Source organism: Salmo trutta, unplaced genomic scaffold, assembly GCF_901001165.1.
Source record: "Salmo trutta unplaced genomic scaffold, fSalTru1.1, whole genome shotgun sequence".
Lineage (NCBI taxonomy): Eukaryota > Metazoa > Chordata > Actinopteri > Salmoniformes > Salmonidae > Salmo > Salmo trutta.
The window spans coordinates 8,685-27,195 of NW_021823324.1; the positions used below are offsets into that span (position 1 = coordinate 8,685).

At 45.2% G+C, this 18,511-nt stretch overlaps 1 protein-coding gene across 1 annotated transcript; it reads left to right on the forward strand.

Annotated features, from left to right (window-relative positions):
• Positions 1–14,664: 14,664 nt before the first annotated feature.
• On the forward strand, positions 14,665–18,253 carry LOC115190143 (GTP-binding protein GEM-like). Its single transcript, XM_029748634.1, has 4 exons — positions 14,665–15,394; positions 15,648–15,724; positions 15,880–16,084; positions 17,508–18,253. The coding sequence occupies exons 1-4, from the start codon at positions 15,040–15,042 to the stop codon at positions 17,786–17,788; spliced, it is 918 nt and encodes a 305-aa protein (XP_029604494.1). The 5' UTR covers positions 14,665–15,039; the 3' UTR covers positions 17,789–18,253.
• The last annotated feature ends 258 nt before the right edge of the window (positions 18,254–18,511 follow it).

Below are 18,511 nucleotides of genomic sequence, written 5' to 3' on the forward strand. Positions count from 1 at the left end.
CGTAGTTACTACTGGTAGAGATGGGGCCTCAGTACTGTAGTTAACAACTGGTAGAGATGGAGAGCCTCAGTACTGTAGTTACTACTGGTAGAGATGCATCCTCAGTACTGTAGTTACTACTGGTAGAGATGGAGAGCCTCAGTACTGTAGTTACTACTGGTAGAGATGGAGCTTCAGTACTGTAGTTACTACTAGTAGAGATGGAGCCTCAGTACTTTAGTTACTACTGGTAGAGATGGAGAGCCTTAGTACTGTATTTACTACTGGTAGAGATGGAGAGCCTCAGTACTGTAGATACTACTGGTAGAGATGGAGAGTCTCAGTACTATAGTTACTACTGGTAGAGATGGAGAGCCTCAGTACTATAGTTACTACTGGTAGAGATGGAGAGCCTCAGTACTGTAGTTACTACTGGTAGAGATGGAGAGCCTCAGTACTGTAGTTACTACTGGTAGAGATGGAGCCTCAGTACTGCAGTTACTACTGGTAGAGATGGAGCCTCAGTGCTTTAGTTACTACTGGTAGAGATGTAGAGCCTCAGTACTGTAGTTACTACTGGTAGAGATGGAGAGCCTCAGTACTGTAGTTACTACTGGTGGAGATGGAGCCTCAGTTCTGTAGTTACTACTGGTAGAGATGGAGAGCCTCAGTACTGTAGTTACTACTGGTAGAGATGTAGAGCCTCAGCACGTAGTTACTACTGGTAGAGATGGGGCCTCAGTACTGTAGTTAACAACTGGTAGAGATGGAGAGCCTCAGTACTGTAGTTACTACTGGTAGAGATGCATCCTCAGTACTGTAGTTACTACTGGTAGAGATGGAGAGCCTCAGTACTGTAGTTACTACTAGTAGAGATGGAGAGCCTCAGTACTGTAGTTACTACTGGTGGAGATGGAGAGCCTCAGTGCTGTAGTTACTACTGGTAGTGATGCAGCCTCAGTACTGTAGTTACTACTGGTAGAGATGGAGAGCCTCAGTACTGTAGTTACTACTGGTAGAGATGGAGAGCCTCAGTTCTGTAGTTACTACTGGTAGAGATGCAGCCTCAGTACTGTAGTTACTACTGGTAGAGATGGAGAGCCTCAGTACTGTAGTTACTACTGGTAGAGATGGAGAGCCTCAGTACTGTAGTTACTACTGGTAGAGATGGAGCCTCAGTTCTGTAATTACTACTGCTTCTATAGATGTAGCCTCAGTACTGTAGTTACAACTGGTAGAGATGGAGAGCCTCAGTACTGTAGTTACTGCTGGTAGAGATGGAGAGCCTCAGTACTGTAGTTACTACTGTTAGAGATGCAGAGCCTCAGTACTGTAGTTACTACTGGTAGAGATGGAGAGTCTCAGTACTGTAGTTACTACTGGTAGAAATGGAGATCCTCAGTACTGTAGTTACTACTAGTAGAGATGGAGAGCCTCAGTACTGTAGTTACTACTGGTAGAGATGGAGAGCCTCACTACTGTAGTTACAACTGGTAGAGATGGAGAGCCTCAGTACTGTAGTTACTACTGGTAGAGATGCAGCCTCAGTACTGTAGTTACTACTGGTAGAGATGGAGAGCCTCAGTTCTGTAGTTACTACTGGTAGAAATGGAGCGCCTCAGTACTGTAGTTACTACTGGTGGAGATGGAGCACCAGTACTGTAGTTACTACTGGTAGAGATGGAGAGCCTCAGTACTGTTGATACTACTGGTAGAGATGGAGAGTCTCAGTTCTATAGTTACTACTGGTAGAGATGGAGAGCCTTAGTACTATAGTTACTACTGGTAGGGATGGAGAGCCTCAGTACTGTAGTTATTACTGGTAGAGATGGAGCACCAGTACTGTAGTTACTACTAGTAGAGATGGAGCCTCAGTACTTTAGTTACTACTGGTAGAGATGGAGAGCCTTAGTACTGTATTTACTACTGGTAGATATGGAGAGCCTCAGTACTGTAGATACTACTGGTAGAGATGGAGAGTCTCAGTTCTATAGTTACTACTGGTAGAGATGGAGAGCCTCAGTACTATAGTTACTACTGGTAGAGATGGAGAGCCTCAGTACTGTAGTTACTACTGGTAGAGATGGAGATCCTCAGTACTGTAGTTACTACTGGTAGAGATGGAGCCTCAGTACTGCAGTTACTACTGGTAGAGATGGAGCCTCAGTGCTTTAGTTACTACTGGTAGAGATGTAGAGCCTCAGTACTGTAGTTACTACTGGTAGAGATGGAGAGCCTCAGTACTGTAGTTACTACTGGTGGAGATGGAGCCTCAGTTCTGTAGTTACTACTGGTAGAGATGGAGAGCCTCAGTACTGTAGTTACTACTGGTAGAGATGTAGAGCCTCAGCACGTAGTTACTACTGGTAGAGATGGGGCCTCAGTACTGTAGTTAACAACTGGTAGAGATGGAGAGCCTCAGTACTGTAGTTACTACTGGTAGAGATGCATCCTCAGTACTGTAGTTACTACTGGTAGAGATGGAGAGCCTCAGTACTGTAGTTACTACTGGTAGAGATGGAGCTTCAGTACTGTAGTTACTACTAGTAGAGATGGAGCCTCAGTACTTTAGTTACTACTGGTAGAGATGGAGAGCCTTAGTACTGTATTTACTACTGGTAGATATGGAGAGCCTCAGTACTGTAGATACTACTGGTAGAGATGGAGAGTCTCAGTTCTATAGTTACTACTGGTAGAGATGGAGAGCCTCAGTACTATAGTTACTACTGGTAGAGATGGAGAGCCTCAGTACTGTAGTTACTACTGGTAGAGATGGAGATCCTCAGTACTGTAGTTACTACTGGTAGAGATGGAGCCTCAGTACTGCAGTTACTACTGGTAGAGATGGAGCCTCAGTGCTTTAGTTACTACTGGTAGAGATGTAGAGCCTCAGTACTGTAGTTACTACTGGTAGAGATGGAGAGCCTCAGTACTGTAGTTACTACTGGTGGAGATGGAGCCTCAGTTCTGTAGTTACTACTGGTAGAGATGGAGAGCCTCAGTACTGTAGTTACTACTGGTAGAGATGTAGAGCCTCAGCACGTAGTTACTACTGGTAGAGATGGGGCCTCAGTACTGTAGTTAACAACTGGTAGAGATGGAGAGCCTCAGTACTGTAGTTACTACTGGTAGAGATGCATCCTCAGTACTGTAGTTACTACTGGTAGAGATGGAGAGCCTCAGTACTGTAGTTACTACTAGTAGAGATGGAGAGCCTCAGTACTGTAGTTACTACTGGTGGAGATGGAGAGCCTCAGTGCTGTAGTTACTACTGGTAGTGATGCAGCCTCAGTACTGTAGTTACTACTGGTAGAGATGGAGAGCCTCAGTACTGTAGTTACTACTGGTAGAGATGGAGAGCCTCAGTTCTGTAGTTACTACTGGTAGAGATGCAGCCTCAGTACTGTAGTTACTACTGGTAGAGATGGAGAGCCTCAGTACTGTAGTTACTACTGGTAGAGATGGAGAGCCTCAGTACTGTAGTTACTACTGGTAGAGATGGAGAGCCTCAGTGCTGTAGTTACTACTGGTAGCGATGGAGAGCCTCTTATCTCCTGCTGCTAGAGGTCTGCACATTTGAATTGTGTGTTCTTTGGTGTGTGTGTAGTCAGTTGTATTTTTTGTTGGACAGTCTCGGTGATTGCCTTATGTTTTTCTGCATGTGTGTGTCCTTTGTCTGCTGGAGCACCAAGCAGCTGCGTGGGATTTATGGATCAGGGTGTGTCCACTGTCCTGGTTTCAGATGATTTAGTCTCTTTGTGTATGTGTGGCACTGTGGGTTGATTTGTATGGCAGATGGAATGGAGTCTGTCTGACATGCCCTGTCCTTAACAGAACCATGATTATTATTATTATTACACAGCACAAGTGATCAGGCCCACACCCTGTGTTTGTCAGCTTGGATGGCTGTGTTATAAATAGGTCTGAATGGCATTCAGCTCTCCGTTTTAGTGTAGTGATATAGGGGAAACTGCTGGAGTGGGCCTTGAACCAGTAACCCTGCGCTTAGTTACAGGCCAGGTGCACTACCTCCTATGCCATAAAGGCCCAGACTCTTGACAGAGGAAGTAGGTGTGACCCACTTGGTATTATTGAACCGAGTTCATCCCCGAGCCTCAAGACTGTCACGATCGTCTAAAGGAGTAGACCAAGGCGCAGCGTACTTAGAGTTCCACATGTTTAATAAATATGAAACTCACCAAAACCATACAGATGAAAACGAAGCGTGACGTTCTGGGCTGCTCACAGGCAGCTACACAAACACAAGATCCCACAAAGCACAGGTGGGAAAAGGCTGCCTAAGTATGATTAGGAACCATACTCGGCCCAAAACAAAGAAATACAAAAACATAGAAAAAGGAACATAGAACGCCCACCCCAGTCACACCCTGGCCTAACCAAACTAGAGAACAAAACCCTCTCTATGGCCAGGGCATGACAAAGACCTTTAGCCTACAGAGCTAAAGCCTAAATATATTGGCACCTTTACACAATTTATAATTTCTTCTAAAATCAGTTGAATTTGAAAAACGTTCGGTGTTCACACGTGTAATTGTTTGATTAATAATTTCACAGGACCTAAACAATTATAATAATCGAAACTGAAATTGAGATTTGTCACTTCAAAGTAAAAAAAAAAAAGAGATGTATTATTACAAATTCTCATTACTTTGGTTTGAGGCAAGTGTAATTTATCTCACCTGTGGTAAGTTACAGGTGCATACTGGGTAAAAATAGCCATTCAAGCAGTTTTGAAAGAGAAAACAAAACATTCTGCCCCATTGGACTCCATTGTAAAGTACAAGGTTGCCAATATATTTGACCGTATCGGTATATGCATGAGATTCGAGTCTTCATGGCACAGGCAAGATGACTCATCATACGAACGCAGTTTCCCAACCACTTCCTCTACATCTGCGTCCATACAGAGAGACGAGACAGTTAAAGTACTACCTAGAGTTCTTTGCAAAATGGCATCACCATAGCAACCATCTCTATATAACTCATGAACGCATTCAGCCTCGCACTCCCGCTTAGAGCACGTCATGGTGCCGTGAGACGCATCTCGCCTCAGACACAGTGCATTGTGGGTTCTATAGACCATGTTGTTTTTCACGTGTCCAGCAGACAGTGATCTTTGTTGAGAGGACATGACACACACTAATGGAAAGATGTTAGAAACGCTCCTGTGTGTCTAACACGCACGCACAAGGACACACACACACACACACACACAGACAAGTAGACTGTGTGCGAGTCCAGGCTTATTGTTGAAGAAGGTATGAATTGAGATGTGGTATTAACCTTATAGGTCACTGCAGTAGTGTTTAGTGCACATCCATTCACTAGGCTTTAATCCAGGGCCCACAGACTCACGTTTTACTGTCATAAAATATATTCATAGCAAACAACAAGCATTAGCAGCAGATGAAAAAAGGGCATGTTTGGGACTTGTCGTGGATGAATCAGAATTAGCTGGGTAACATAGATAATTAAGATGTTTTATTAGTATAATATGCTTATGTGAGATACTTGTCATTAGAAAGTGTCCTTTGGACTCTGGTATGTTTCAGTTGCACGTTTCCCTTAGCTGGGGCTCAGTCACTTGGGGCCCAGAGAGCGGAGAGGTCAGACTTGTCTTTTATATGTGAATGTCTCTTTACCTATTCTTAAACCATGTGAAGGGATGGCGTGATTAATGGGGAACCAATGACTTGTCTCCATAATGTCTGTGAGCAAGTCACACCCTCCTTTTCTTTATTGTGGGGAGGTTTATGGCAGTAACTGGACCCTTGTATGTCCTCACTTAGATCTCACACTTATCCTAGAGACTCCTAGAGACTCACTCCCCTCAGTGAGCTTGTCCAGGAGAGGGGTCAAGGAGAGGGGTCAAGAGGGGGTTTGCTTGAGATGGGAGTATCTAGAGTTGACAATTGATATATGCTATTGGATGAAATGGTGTTTTTGTTCAATACCGTACCAGGGAGGGACGGTTCTAGGGGGACCAGATACTGGGCTATACAATGAACCCTGTTGAGATAGCAGTTACTGTCTGCTGTGTTTTATGGATATCTGTCATACAAAACTTAACCATGTGACCCATTCTATGTATCTGTGGTTTGTCATGTACGTAGAGAGGGGTGGACCGTGAGTATAAAAGCTCTTTGTATTGAAGGTGTTGTCACCGTATTCAATGGTTCATTCGAGAGAGTGCATTATTGAAGGTCAAGTGCTTTTGCAAAAGTATCTTAATTATTAAAGATGTAGGTAACTCGGACTGGTGTGTTTAACTCTCCTCATTTGGTAAAGCAGAAATTAGCCACCACAGACTGGACTGGCTGCTCTGACTCTGACTGGACTGGCTGCTCTGACTCTGACTGACTGGACTGGCTGCTCTGACTCGACTGGCTGCTCTGACTCTGACTGGACTGGCTGTTCTGACTCTGACTGGACTGGCTGTTCTGACTCTGACTGGACTGGCTGTTCTGATTCTGACTTGACTGGCTGTTCTGACTCTGACTGGACCGGCTGCTCTGACTCTGACTGGCCTGGCTGTTCTGACTGGACTGGATGCTCTGACTCTGACTGGACTGGCTGCTCTGACTCTGACTGGCCTGGCTGTTCTGACTGGACTGGCTGCTCTGACTCTGACTGCAGTGGCTGTTCTGACTGGACTGGCTGTTCTGACTCTGACTGGACTGGCTGCTCTGACTCTGACTGGACTGGCTGCTCTGACTCTGACTGGACTGGCTGCTCTGACTCTGAATGGACCGGCTGCTCTGACTCTGACTGGCCTGGCTGTTCTGACTCTGACTGGACTGGCTGCTCTGACTGGACTGGCTGCTCTGACTCTGACTGGACTGGCTGCTCTGACTCTGACTGGACTGGCTGCTCAGAGGCTCTGAATCTCTAGAGGCCATTGGACACATGGAAACCCACCCAGGAGACGATAATCCAGGGGTCAGAGAATAATATAGTGTGGATATAGTCACTGAAAGTTTGTGAACACGCCTGTCATGACGTTGCCCTCTTTGGACACTGCGAGCACCATCCCCTGACCTCCATACTTCTGACACCAGGCTCTGTAAGAGCAGTCGTAAATTCCTACGAGGAGACCCTCTCCTCATGGCCACAGTATATAGAGAACAAAGGAGTTCTTCCACCTCACAGAACTGGAGAACCGAACGACATTTATGTTCTGGAGAAGGTATAAAAGATCGGTGAAGAATCCAGCTACGAACTGGTCCGTTTGGTACAATTTTGTGAAACTCATGAGAGACAATACCGCCACATTACCATAATCATGTTTATACAATAGCCTCAGGTATGAGACTTACATCTAAATGGTTGTATAAAATGAATGAATAAGGATGGAACTGTTTGTGAAATTGTGTAATGTGATTTTGGACTGTTTAATGAAGGAAACTCCAATTCCCTTTGGAGTCTAACTAAATCAGAGGACTGCCCATGAGCACAGTTATGGTCTGGCGTCATGGGACAGGCCCTTTTCTGCTCTTCCGAATAAAACCCCCACCGAGGTTTTCTATCACCAGACCGAGCTTACCTCAATTACGAGATGGCTAAAGGTTGGAGACCATGCATTTCTCTTGATTAACTTTTAACCATACCACGTGGTTAAACTCTTAGACTATCGATACCGACAGAATAAGAACAAGTCTTTGATATGAATTACTAGTCTGCAGCTAGGAATTCGGTATCATTGAACGCGAAGACCGACAACCGCCGAAACAGCTATTCTATAACGACATTAATGAATGTCACTCTGAACTACCCATTCTAACCACGACAGAGAGAGAGGGCGGACAGACTCTCCAACAGAAACAAACTTTTCAACAGAGATCCCAACAACACACTGAGCGTAAATATATATATATTGATTGCAATTGTTCCCGAATGAGTGAGCGTTCATGTGCAAAGGATTAGCATTTCAATTGTTATAATTATCAACTCTGTAGTGCCTTCTCAGTTGACCCCCCACTCCCCTTTTGTCTAACAAGCCGCCATACCGGTTTAGCCCACTAGGGCACATTCTCCTATCATTTCCTTGTAAACATATCTACTGTTTGTTATGCATTTCTGTGAATTACTTAGTTAGTAAATAAATGATTTTAAGACAATTGATGTATGGATGACTCATAGTGAAGACTGGGTTCATGCAGATAACCAACAATTTACAACGTTTGGAATGAGACTAATGTGAGGTAAATAATAATTCATTCATTTGAAGACTAATTGATCATATATTATAAAATATCTGAAAGTCATATTAGGAAAATTATAACTTTGTAATCTGAATATTTTCCTTGGTGCCTCGACTTCCTAGTTAATTACAGTTACATGATTAATCAGGTTAATTGCGTAATAATAATTACAGAGAGTTATTTGATAAATATGTCTTCAGTTTTAATGATGCCAAAGACACGACACACCTGTTGTCACCCAGGCAGAAAGTGGTACTAACTGACAGAGAGGAGATTTGTTGTTTTGGTCAAAGTTCAAGAACAAGACTTGCAGTCCTACCTTGGCCCTCAGCTGTCTCAGGAGCTGAACAGCCAGGACTCCAACAGCAGCTACCCCCCCCCCCCCTCCCCTCCACACACACACACACACACACGCCCTGATGGTGCTTTAGCACTTAACAGGGATTTATTGTCCTCTCAGCCATCGGTCCAGCCGATGAGATCAGATGAGATCAGCAGGGTTTAATACACAGCAGCCTCTCCTCTCTGACCAGGACCTGGTACCACAGCAGCCTCTCTGACCAGGACCCGGTACCACAGCAGCCTCTCCTCTCTGACCAGGACCTGGTACCACAGCAGCCTCTCTGACCAGGACCCGGTACCACAGCAGCCTCTCCTCTCTGACCAGGACCTGGTACCACAGCAGCCTCTCCTCTCTGACCAGGACCTGGTACCACAGCAGCCTCTCTGACCAGGACCCGGTACCACAGCAGCCTCTCCTCTCTGACCAGGACCTGGTACCACAGCAGCCTCTCTGACCAGGACCTGGTACCACAGCAGCCTCTCCTCTCTGACCAGGACCTGGTACCACAGCAGCCTCTCTGACCAGGACCTGGTACCACAGCAGCCTCTCTGACCAGGACCTGGTACCACAGCAGCCTTTCCTCTCTGACCAGGACCTGGTACCACAGCAGCCTCTCCTCTCTGACCAGGACCTGGTACCACAGCAGCCTCTCTGACCAGGACCCGATACCACAGCAGCCTCTCCTCTCTGACCAGGACCCGGTACCACAGCAGCCTCTCCTCTCTGACCAGGACCTGGTACCACAGCAGCCTCTCTGACCAGGACCCGGTACCACAGCAGCCTCTCCTCTCTGACCAGGACCTGGTACCACAGCAGCCTCTCTGACCAGGACCTGGTACCACAGCAGCCTCTCTGACCAGGACCTGGTACCACAGCAGCCTCTCTGACCAGGACCTGGTACCACAGCAGCCTTTCCTCTCTGACCAGGACCTGGTACCACAGCAGCCTCTCCTCTCTGACCAGGACCTGGTACCACAGCAGCCTCTCTGACCAGGACCCGATACCACAGCAGCCTCTCCTCTCTGACCAGGACCTGGTACCACAGCAGCCTCTCCTCTCTGACCAGGACCTGATACCACAGCAGCCTCTCCTCTCTGACCAGGACCTGGTACCACAGCAGCCTCTCCTCTCTGACCAGGACTTGGTACCACAGCAGCCTCTCTGACCAGGACCTGACACCACAGCAGCCTCTCTGACCAGGACCTGGTACCACAGCAGCGTTATGACATAACGCTATGAAGGTCTGACGTAGCATGCACTAGGTCAGACCAGCCCATTATGCCTGTTGCACCACCTAGACGTAACATCCAGGCGGGTCCTTCGTTCTGCTACACCCGGGTCTAGATCCTACACTCGGTGGACAGGCATAGGTTTGAAACTCAGCGCCATCCTTCATTGTCTACAGCAGTGTGTGTGTGAGCGCTCCTCATCTCTGCTCTCTGCCTGCCTATCAGTCTAGCTGTCCTCTGTTGAATCTGATTGATCCTGACCCCTGACCCCAAGTTAGAACAGCTCCAGATTACAGTGTTAGGATCAGTGATAGAGTCAGTGAGCCAACCAACCTTCATGCTGTTACCTGAGGAGACCTGGGGATGTGACAACCGTTTGGACTACTGCACGGTTTCCCAAACTGGGTGCACATTTAGGTTTTCCCCCCTAGCACTACGCAGCTGATTCAAATAGTCAAAGCTTGATGATGAGTTGGTTATTTGAATCAGCTGTGTAGTGCTAGGGCAAAAAAGTAAATGTGCACCCATGGGGGGGGGAGGGGGCGAGTTTGGGAAACCCTGGACTACTGCACCTGTGAAATGAAACCTGGCCCCATAATGTAAATAGTATAAATGTGGATGACAGGACTCTTGTCTGGTGCCTGAATTGTGAAAGAGTGTGTGAGTGGATATGTGCATGGGGAAGTGTGATTGTGTGGACTTACCACTGTCATTATTTTGGTTTGTTAGGTAGGAAAAGAGATGCCAATGCATAGGTTGGGTGAGGACATCAGAGGACTGTGTGACTCGTGATGTAACTCCTGGCCCAGTGTGACTTGTGGTGTAACTCCTGGCCCAGTGTTTCATCTCATTGGCGGTATTAATCTAAGTCTTCCGTAAGCCTACTGCGTTAAGGCTACCTCTAAATCTATCTGTTCATTCAGCTTCTTTACCAGTCAGAGGTTAATGGAGACAGGCCTGCTTCAGGAGGAATTGTGATAATGATATTGTAAATGCATTCTGATGCCCTATATACCTCATCTAGAGGTAGGGGGCACAAAGTACCTGGGGATGGGGGGGGGGGGCACTAAAGAAACGAATGATTCTCTGCTAAAATCTGGGTAAAAGATTAAAAGGAATGTGAGTCCTATTCATTACATTTAGTAGTGTCTTTCTTTTCTAAAGTCTACCAACCATGCCAACAGGCTTGTTAGTTAGACAAGCTACAGTGCATTCGGAAAGTGTTCAGACCCCGTGACTTTTTCCACATTTTGTTACATTACAGCCTTATTCTAAAGTGGATTAAATAATGTTTTTACCTCATCAGTCTACACACAATACCCCTGTCGTGAGGTTGTATTAATTAATGTGACGACTGTTGCTCATCGAATGATTAACGGTTTATAATTGCGTGATTAAATGAATCAAGCAATGAATCAAGCAATTATTAACTCATTAACCTGGGGCACCATGGGAAAATTAGTTTTATTGAGTTTCTATTTCCCAAATTAACTCAAAGAATATCAGAATATTGATTTTACAACAGTCGCTAATTAATCAATTTCCTCTATAGTCTCATTCTGAATGTCGCATAATCCGTGAATCTGCACGGACCCGGGTCCCACCAATGAGTTCGTACCACACCAATCTTAGTTGATTATTTATTTACTAGCAAGCTAAAATGATGATAAAAGATACACATACACAAAACACAGTCTAGGCTATTGATTAGGACTTAGTCTAACGGGCCAACACACTATGGCGCGTGTTACCCAAAATGGGGATTTAAAAGAGAGAGGAAAAAAGAATGTACACGAGAGAAATATACATTTGGGGTCATTAGTCAGCTATGCTTATTTTAACCCTAGCCTTGCCCCGAACTGCCGCTCTTATGGGTCAGAATATAATGATGTAATTACGTGTTGGAGGTTGATTCAATGGAGAGTGGAGGCTAGGTGGGTTGGCTTGAATTCACCCACTTAGACACAGCTACTCATCCGTAGCTTGGGTAGAAAAATATGTCTTTGTCTTCAACCTTGTGTTGCGTTTTGGATTTCGTTGAACTTTTAGACCTTGGCTGCAGCCTGGGGTCAGTTAGTCTAATCTGTTCATTCTTCACTCCCATGTCTTATACCTTCGGGTCAGAAGTGGGCGTAACCGACTTTAGGGCAATTCTCTGGGCGTACCAAGTTAAGAGACAAGGCCTAGATTTTACTCAAATCCAATTTTAGACACTAACTTCACATCTCATCTTTACCAAAACATTGTCTTTGACTTGGACATTTTCCACACAACGTACAATGTATAAACATCAGGGATATACTGGGAAAACTCTTAAAGGTACAATGTTTTCATAATAACGTCATCTGTTAACCTTTAACAACAATACAAAAATAACATACATTTTCATATTCCATCTATCGTCATGGCCACCATTGTGGCTGATGGAAACCATTGTTCCAAAGTCCCTTTATTGCATGTTTAATGTTCTGAAGACAGTTCTCCATAGTGAGGACAAAGGAATTTCTCTGTGGCCTAAGATTTATCCTGGGCGTGAGGGGTCATAAAACCCCCACATCTTCAGATCCCTAGATCTCTCCTCCTCTGTTGGGGGAGAGAGATAATCTGTAGGGTTGTGGTCTCCTGTAACCTGACCTGATCAGGACAGTCATGACACCCCATAATGACAAATGAAAACAGTTTTTTAGAAATGTTTGCAACTTTATTCAAAATAAAAAACAGAAATACCTTATTTACAGAAGTATTCAGACCCTTTGCTATGAGTCTCAAAATTGAGCTCAGGTGCATCCTGTTTCCATTGATCATTCTTGAGATGTTTCTACAACTTGACTTGAGTCCACCTGTGGTAAATTCAATTGATTGTACATGATTTGGAACGGCACACACCTGTGCCTTTTCTGGTCCCACAGTTGACAGTGCATGACAGAGCAAAAACCAAGTCAAGAGGTCGAAGGAATTGTCCGTAGAGCTCCAAGACAGCATTGAAGGTCCCCAAGAACACAGTGGCCTCCATCATTCTTAAATGGAAGAAGTTTGGACTCTTCCTAGAGCTGGCCACCTGCCCAAACTGAACAATCGGGGGAGAATGGCCTTGGTCAGGGAGGTGACCAAGAACTCGAAAGTCACTCTGACAGAGCTCCAGAGTTCCTCTGTGGACATGGGAGAACCTTCCAGAGAGACAACCATCTCTCAGGCCTTTATGGTAGAGTGGCCAGACGGAAGCCTCAGTAAAGGCACAAGACAGCTGCTTGGAGTTTGCCAAAAGGCACCTAAAAAACAAGATTCTCTGGTCTGATGAAACCAAGATTGAACTCTTTGGCCTGAATGCCAAGCGTCACATCTGGAGGAAACCTGGCACCATCCCTACGGTCAAGCATGGTGGTGGCAGCATCATGCTGTAGGAATGTTTTTCAGCGGCAGGGACTGGGGGACTAGTCACGATCGAGGGAAAGATGAACGGAGCAAAGTACAGAGAGATCATTGACGAAACCTGCTCCAGAGCGCTCAGGACCTCAGACTGGGGGCGAAGGTTCACCTTCCAACAGGACAACAATCCTAAGCACACAGCCAAGACAACACATGAGTGGCTTTGGGACAAGTCTCTGAATGTCCTTGAGTGGCCCAGCCAGAGCCCGGACTTGAACCCGATCTAACATGTCTGGAGAGACCTGGAAATAACTGTGCAGCGACGCTCCCCATCCAACCGAACAGATTTTGAGAGGATCTGCAGAGAAGAATGGGAGAAACTCCCCAAATACAGGTGTGCCAAGCATGTAGCGTCATACCCAAGAAGACTTGAGGCTGTAATCTCTGCCAAAGGTGCTTCAACAAAGTACTGAGTAAAGGGTCTGAATACTTACATAAATGGAACGTTTCTGGGGTTTTTTATATATACATTTGCAAACATTTCTATAAACCTGTTTTTGCTTTGTCATTATGGGGCATTGTGTGTAGATTGGTGAGGGAAAAAACAATGTAATCAATTTTATAATAAGGCTATAATGTAATAAAATGTGGAAAAAGTCAAGGGGTCTGAATACTTTCCAAATGCACTGTAGCAACTCTAACTTGATAGCCTGAAATGGCTCTTGGTAGCTAGTTATGAGGCTAGCTAAAGCCAACTTCATAAAATTGCTATGGGGCTAGTAGTATTACAGAGAAACAACAACAACATATCTGTTTTATTATTCTGATTTTTTAAACAGGACAAATCTGTGCCCTTGTGCCCCCTGTGGGCATGATGCCTCTGCCTAGAGGAGAATGTACTGGGGCCTTCTGTCACTCAAATGCATGGCTTTTTAGGACCTTTTTCCATTGCAGCACCAGAGTGTAACCAGTGATTATGTTAATATGAGCTCTACTGTTATTTTGGGGAAGTGTGTATTCATCACCCAGTGTGACACTAAAGACATGTGAAGGGGAGAATCAACAACTTCTGCATAATCAAAACAGTTGCTTTGTGAGAAAGTGTTAACCCTGGATCTTAATGCATGTCCACAGAGCCATTGTTATGTAAAGGAAACCATGTAGCCATACCAAACATAACATAACATATCATACTACTACTATACTCATTTGGTATCCCGGAATTACGTTTATTATGTTATGTCTAGTCCATGAGACCAGGCTGTTATGATATGTCCCTGCTCAGCCTCTACAGTATCAGAAACATTGGCAGGGATACAGTAGCCTACACATGTGGAAACACACATCTCCACTTATCCACTGCTGCCTCTGGGTGGGAGGGCCAGTCCCCCTCAACACCGCTGGTCCCGAGCCGTGAGAACGCACAAGGGTGAGGGAGGAGACACACACTTGACGTCAAGGAAACCCTATCTCGCGCTGAGCCCTTCTTTATATAAATCTCGCCGCGGAAGAAATCCCATTATAACATTAGAGAGAGACCGATTTACGGGATTACACGCGCTCACAGTGTTCAGAGACCTCAACAACCAAACAGCCTCTTTCTTTCCCATTTCGAGGATTAAACTGTCTACCGGCACTGATGTGGGACAACTTCTGACATTTGCTCGTAGCTCTTGATGAACTCTTATTCCTGAGTTTGGACATTCGGTTGTATCCAGTCTTCATCCATTTCACTCAATTATGGACTTGTAGGATTTATTTTACTTTCTGAGAATACTTTGGAGATTCTCATCTGTTCCATTATTTGTTTTCTAGTCCAGTCCAGGGGTGTTTTTTCAGCGCACCTTTATTTTTAAAGGCCGAGTTTTATTGGTTTGATTTATTTTATTATCTTATCATCATGCTGTTGAGCATGCGACGACACAGTCTGCGGCTGCAGCACCAACTCCACCGGTGGAGCATCAGTGATACCGGGAGCCACCTATCAGACAGCCTCGCGTCTCCAGCGTGCATGTCCCGCTCCAAATCATGTTCCAACTCCGCCGGGGAATCGGATGGGAGCCGCGACAGCTGGGCCTCTTTAGACTCCACAGACTCCGTCATCTCCACTGGGTCTACAGGGAATACCGGCGGTAGCTCGAGACCGTTTCGCGTGGTGCTGCTGGGCGCCAGAGGGGTCGGTAAATCCGCGATTGCCAGCATCTTCGCTGGAGCGGCGGACAGCATGGACAGTGACGAGTGCGAGCTCTATGGAGGTGAATGAATTACAATGCGCTTGATAATAAGGAAAATATGTTTTATAGGGTAGGCCAATAATATGACTTTGTGATGGATGTATTTAATGCTTTTGTGCGTAATGGGCACATAGGGAAACATCCACTTGGGCTCCTTTTTACGCACCCATCTTACATCAATATAAAAGTAAGATGCTTGACCAATTCTATTTGTATGAATCTAAATGTTGTTTGTGAATGTGGTTCTTAACACAGTGATTGGTTTGTTGTTCAGATGAGGTGTGTGAGCAGACCATCACAGTGGATGGAGAGAAAGCCACAGCCACTCTAGTGGACAACTGGGACTCAGAGGTAAGAGAGAAACTTCTAATGGTTACTTGATGAAACTGTAGTCTGTAGGCCTAGTCTCATCTCTGTCTTGCTGTGTGTGTGTTCTTGCCATACTCCAACAGTTTGTTTACATATCACAGCTCGAACATAGTAGTCTCTATTTGTGTTCCCTTCAGGATGAGGGAGGCTCGTCTCAGGACCAGTGTATACAGACAGGCGATGCGTACCTGCTGGTCTACTCTATAACTGACCGGTCCTCCTTCCTGCAAGCCTCAGAGCTACGTATATCTCTCCGCCAACGCCGCCCTGCCCACCACACGCCAATCATCCTGGTGGGAAACAAGTGTGACTTGGTCCGACGCAGAGAGGTGTCAGTTACCGGTGAGATTAGAGGCACAGGTTTGGTGTGTGTGTGCGTGTGTGCATGCATGCACATGTGTATACAGTTGAAGTCGGAAGTTTACATACACTTAGGTTGGAGTCATTATAACTTGTTTTTCAACCACTCCACAAATTTCTTGTTAACAAACTATAGTTTTGGCAAGTCGGTTAGGACATCTACTTTGTGCATGACATGTAATTTTTACAACAATTGTTTACAGACAGATTATTTCACTTATAATTCACTGTATCACAATTTCAGTGGGTCAGAAGTTTACATAAACTAAGTTGACTGTGCCTTTAAACAGTTTGGAAAATTCCAGAAAATTATGTCATGGCTTTAGAAGATTCTGATAGGCTAATTGACATCATTTTAGTCAATTGGAGGTGTACCTGTGGATGTATTTCAAGGCCTACCTTCAAACTCAGTGCCTCTTTGCTTGACATCATGGGAAAATCAAAAGAAATCAGCCAAGACCTCAGAAAAAATAATTGTAGACCTCCACACGTCTGGTTCATCCTTGGAAGCAATTTCCAAATGCCTGAAGGTACCACGTTCATCTGTACAAACAATAGTATGCAAGTATAAACACCATGGGACCACGCAGCCGTCATACCGCTCAGGAAGGAGACGCGTTCTGTCTCCTTGAGATGAATGTACTTTGGTGCGAAAAATGCAAATCAATCCCAGAACAACAGCAAAGGACCTTGTGAAGATGCTGGAGGAAACAGGTACAAAAGTGTCTATATCCACAGTAAAACAAGTCCTATATCAACATAATGTGAGAGGTTGCTCAGCAAGGAAGAAGCCACTGCTCCAAAACCGCCATAAAAACGCCAGACTACGGTTTGCAACTGCACATGGGGACAAAGATTGGACTTTCTGGAGAAATGTCCTCTGGTCTGATGAAACAAAAATAGAACTGTTTGGCCATAATGACCATCGTTATGTTTGAAGGAAAAAGGGGGAGGCTTGCAAGCCGAAGAACACCATCTCCACAGTGAAGCACGGGGGTGGCAGCATCAAGCTTGTGGAAGGCTACCCAAAACGTTTGACCAAAGTTAAACAATTTAAAGGCAATGCTACCAAATACTAATTGAGTGTATGTAAACTTCTGACCCACTGGGAATGTGATGAAAGAAATAAAAGCTGAAATAAATCATTCTCTCTACTATTATTCTGACATTTCACATTCTTAAAATAAAGTGGTGATTCTAACTGACCTAAGACAGGGAATTTTTACCAGGATTAAATGTCAGGAATTGTGAAAAACTGAGTTTAAATGTATTTGGCTAAGGTGTATGTAAACTTCCAACTTCAACTGTATGTTACAGAAGGCTGTGGATGAGCTATGGTGTTTGATAGTGTGTTTATGAGTTTCTCAGCAGCTATCTGACTGTGTGTGACTGTTTTTCTCTCCAGAGGGCCGTGCGTGTGCTGCAGTGTTTGACTGTAAGTTCATCGAGACGTCAGCAGCGATGCAACACAACGTCTGGCCAGCCTTCCATGGCATTGTACAGCAGCTACGACTACGCAGAGACACCAAGGAGAACAACCGTCGCAGACACACACACTCACACACACGCTGCGACAGCATACCCAAGAAGGCCAAACGCTTCTTGGACAAGATGGTGGCCAAGAACAATGCCAACGTCGCATTCCGTCTGAAGTCCAAATCCTGCCATGACCTTTCAGTGCTCTAAGACCCAGGACACACACACAACCCCACCCCTACTGCAGTCTATATTAGACTGACCCCTCAAAACTGTCGCCCCATTCGCCAGCCTCTGTGACGGTCTGGAGAATCAACCAATGGACATGCAGTGTTCTGACAATCTCAGCCGACAGAGAGATTGAAATAGGAAAAGAGAGAGAGGTGCTAGATAATTAGTGATCTCTAATCCTTTTAGGATCCCTCACTGAGACGCTCCTCCTCTCTCTCTCTCTATCATCCGTCGTTCTCTCTCCCAAGTGCTTTAACTAGGTTACCCGGATAATTAGAATTCTGATAACAAGGTGTTTGTATGTCTGATTTTGTACATCTGTCCGATTGAGATAACTGACAATCTGCACAACTCATCATGTGTATGTTTTGCTGTGTGTGGATATTTTCCATTGGTTTTGTTTAGCAGTGGAATAAAATCCATATTTTCTTTAAAATGTCATAATGTTCACTTGTTGTCTTTGTCTTGCTAGACTCCACAGGATGATTGGCACTGACCCCCTAGAGACCTGAGATTGGGGCCAGGGCAGTAGCGTGTGTGAGAGAGGGATAATTAGCCAGAGTGTGTTTGGGGTCCAGCTAAATCTGTTACGAGATTGAAGCCAGCGGGGAATGAGAGAGCCATGTCTGGATTAATGATTGACTGGAGAGGGCTGCCTTTATAAACACTCCTTCAATTAATGAAGGGAAACTGGACACACAG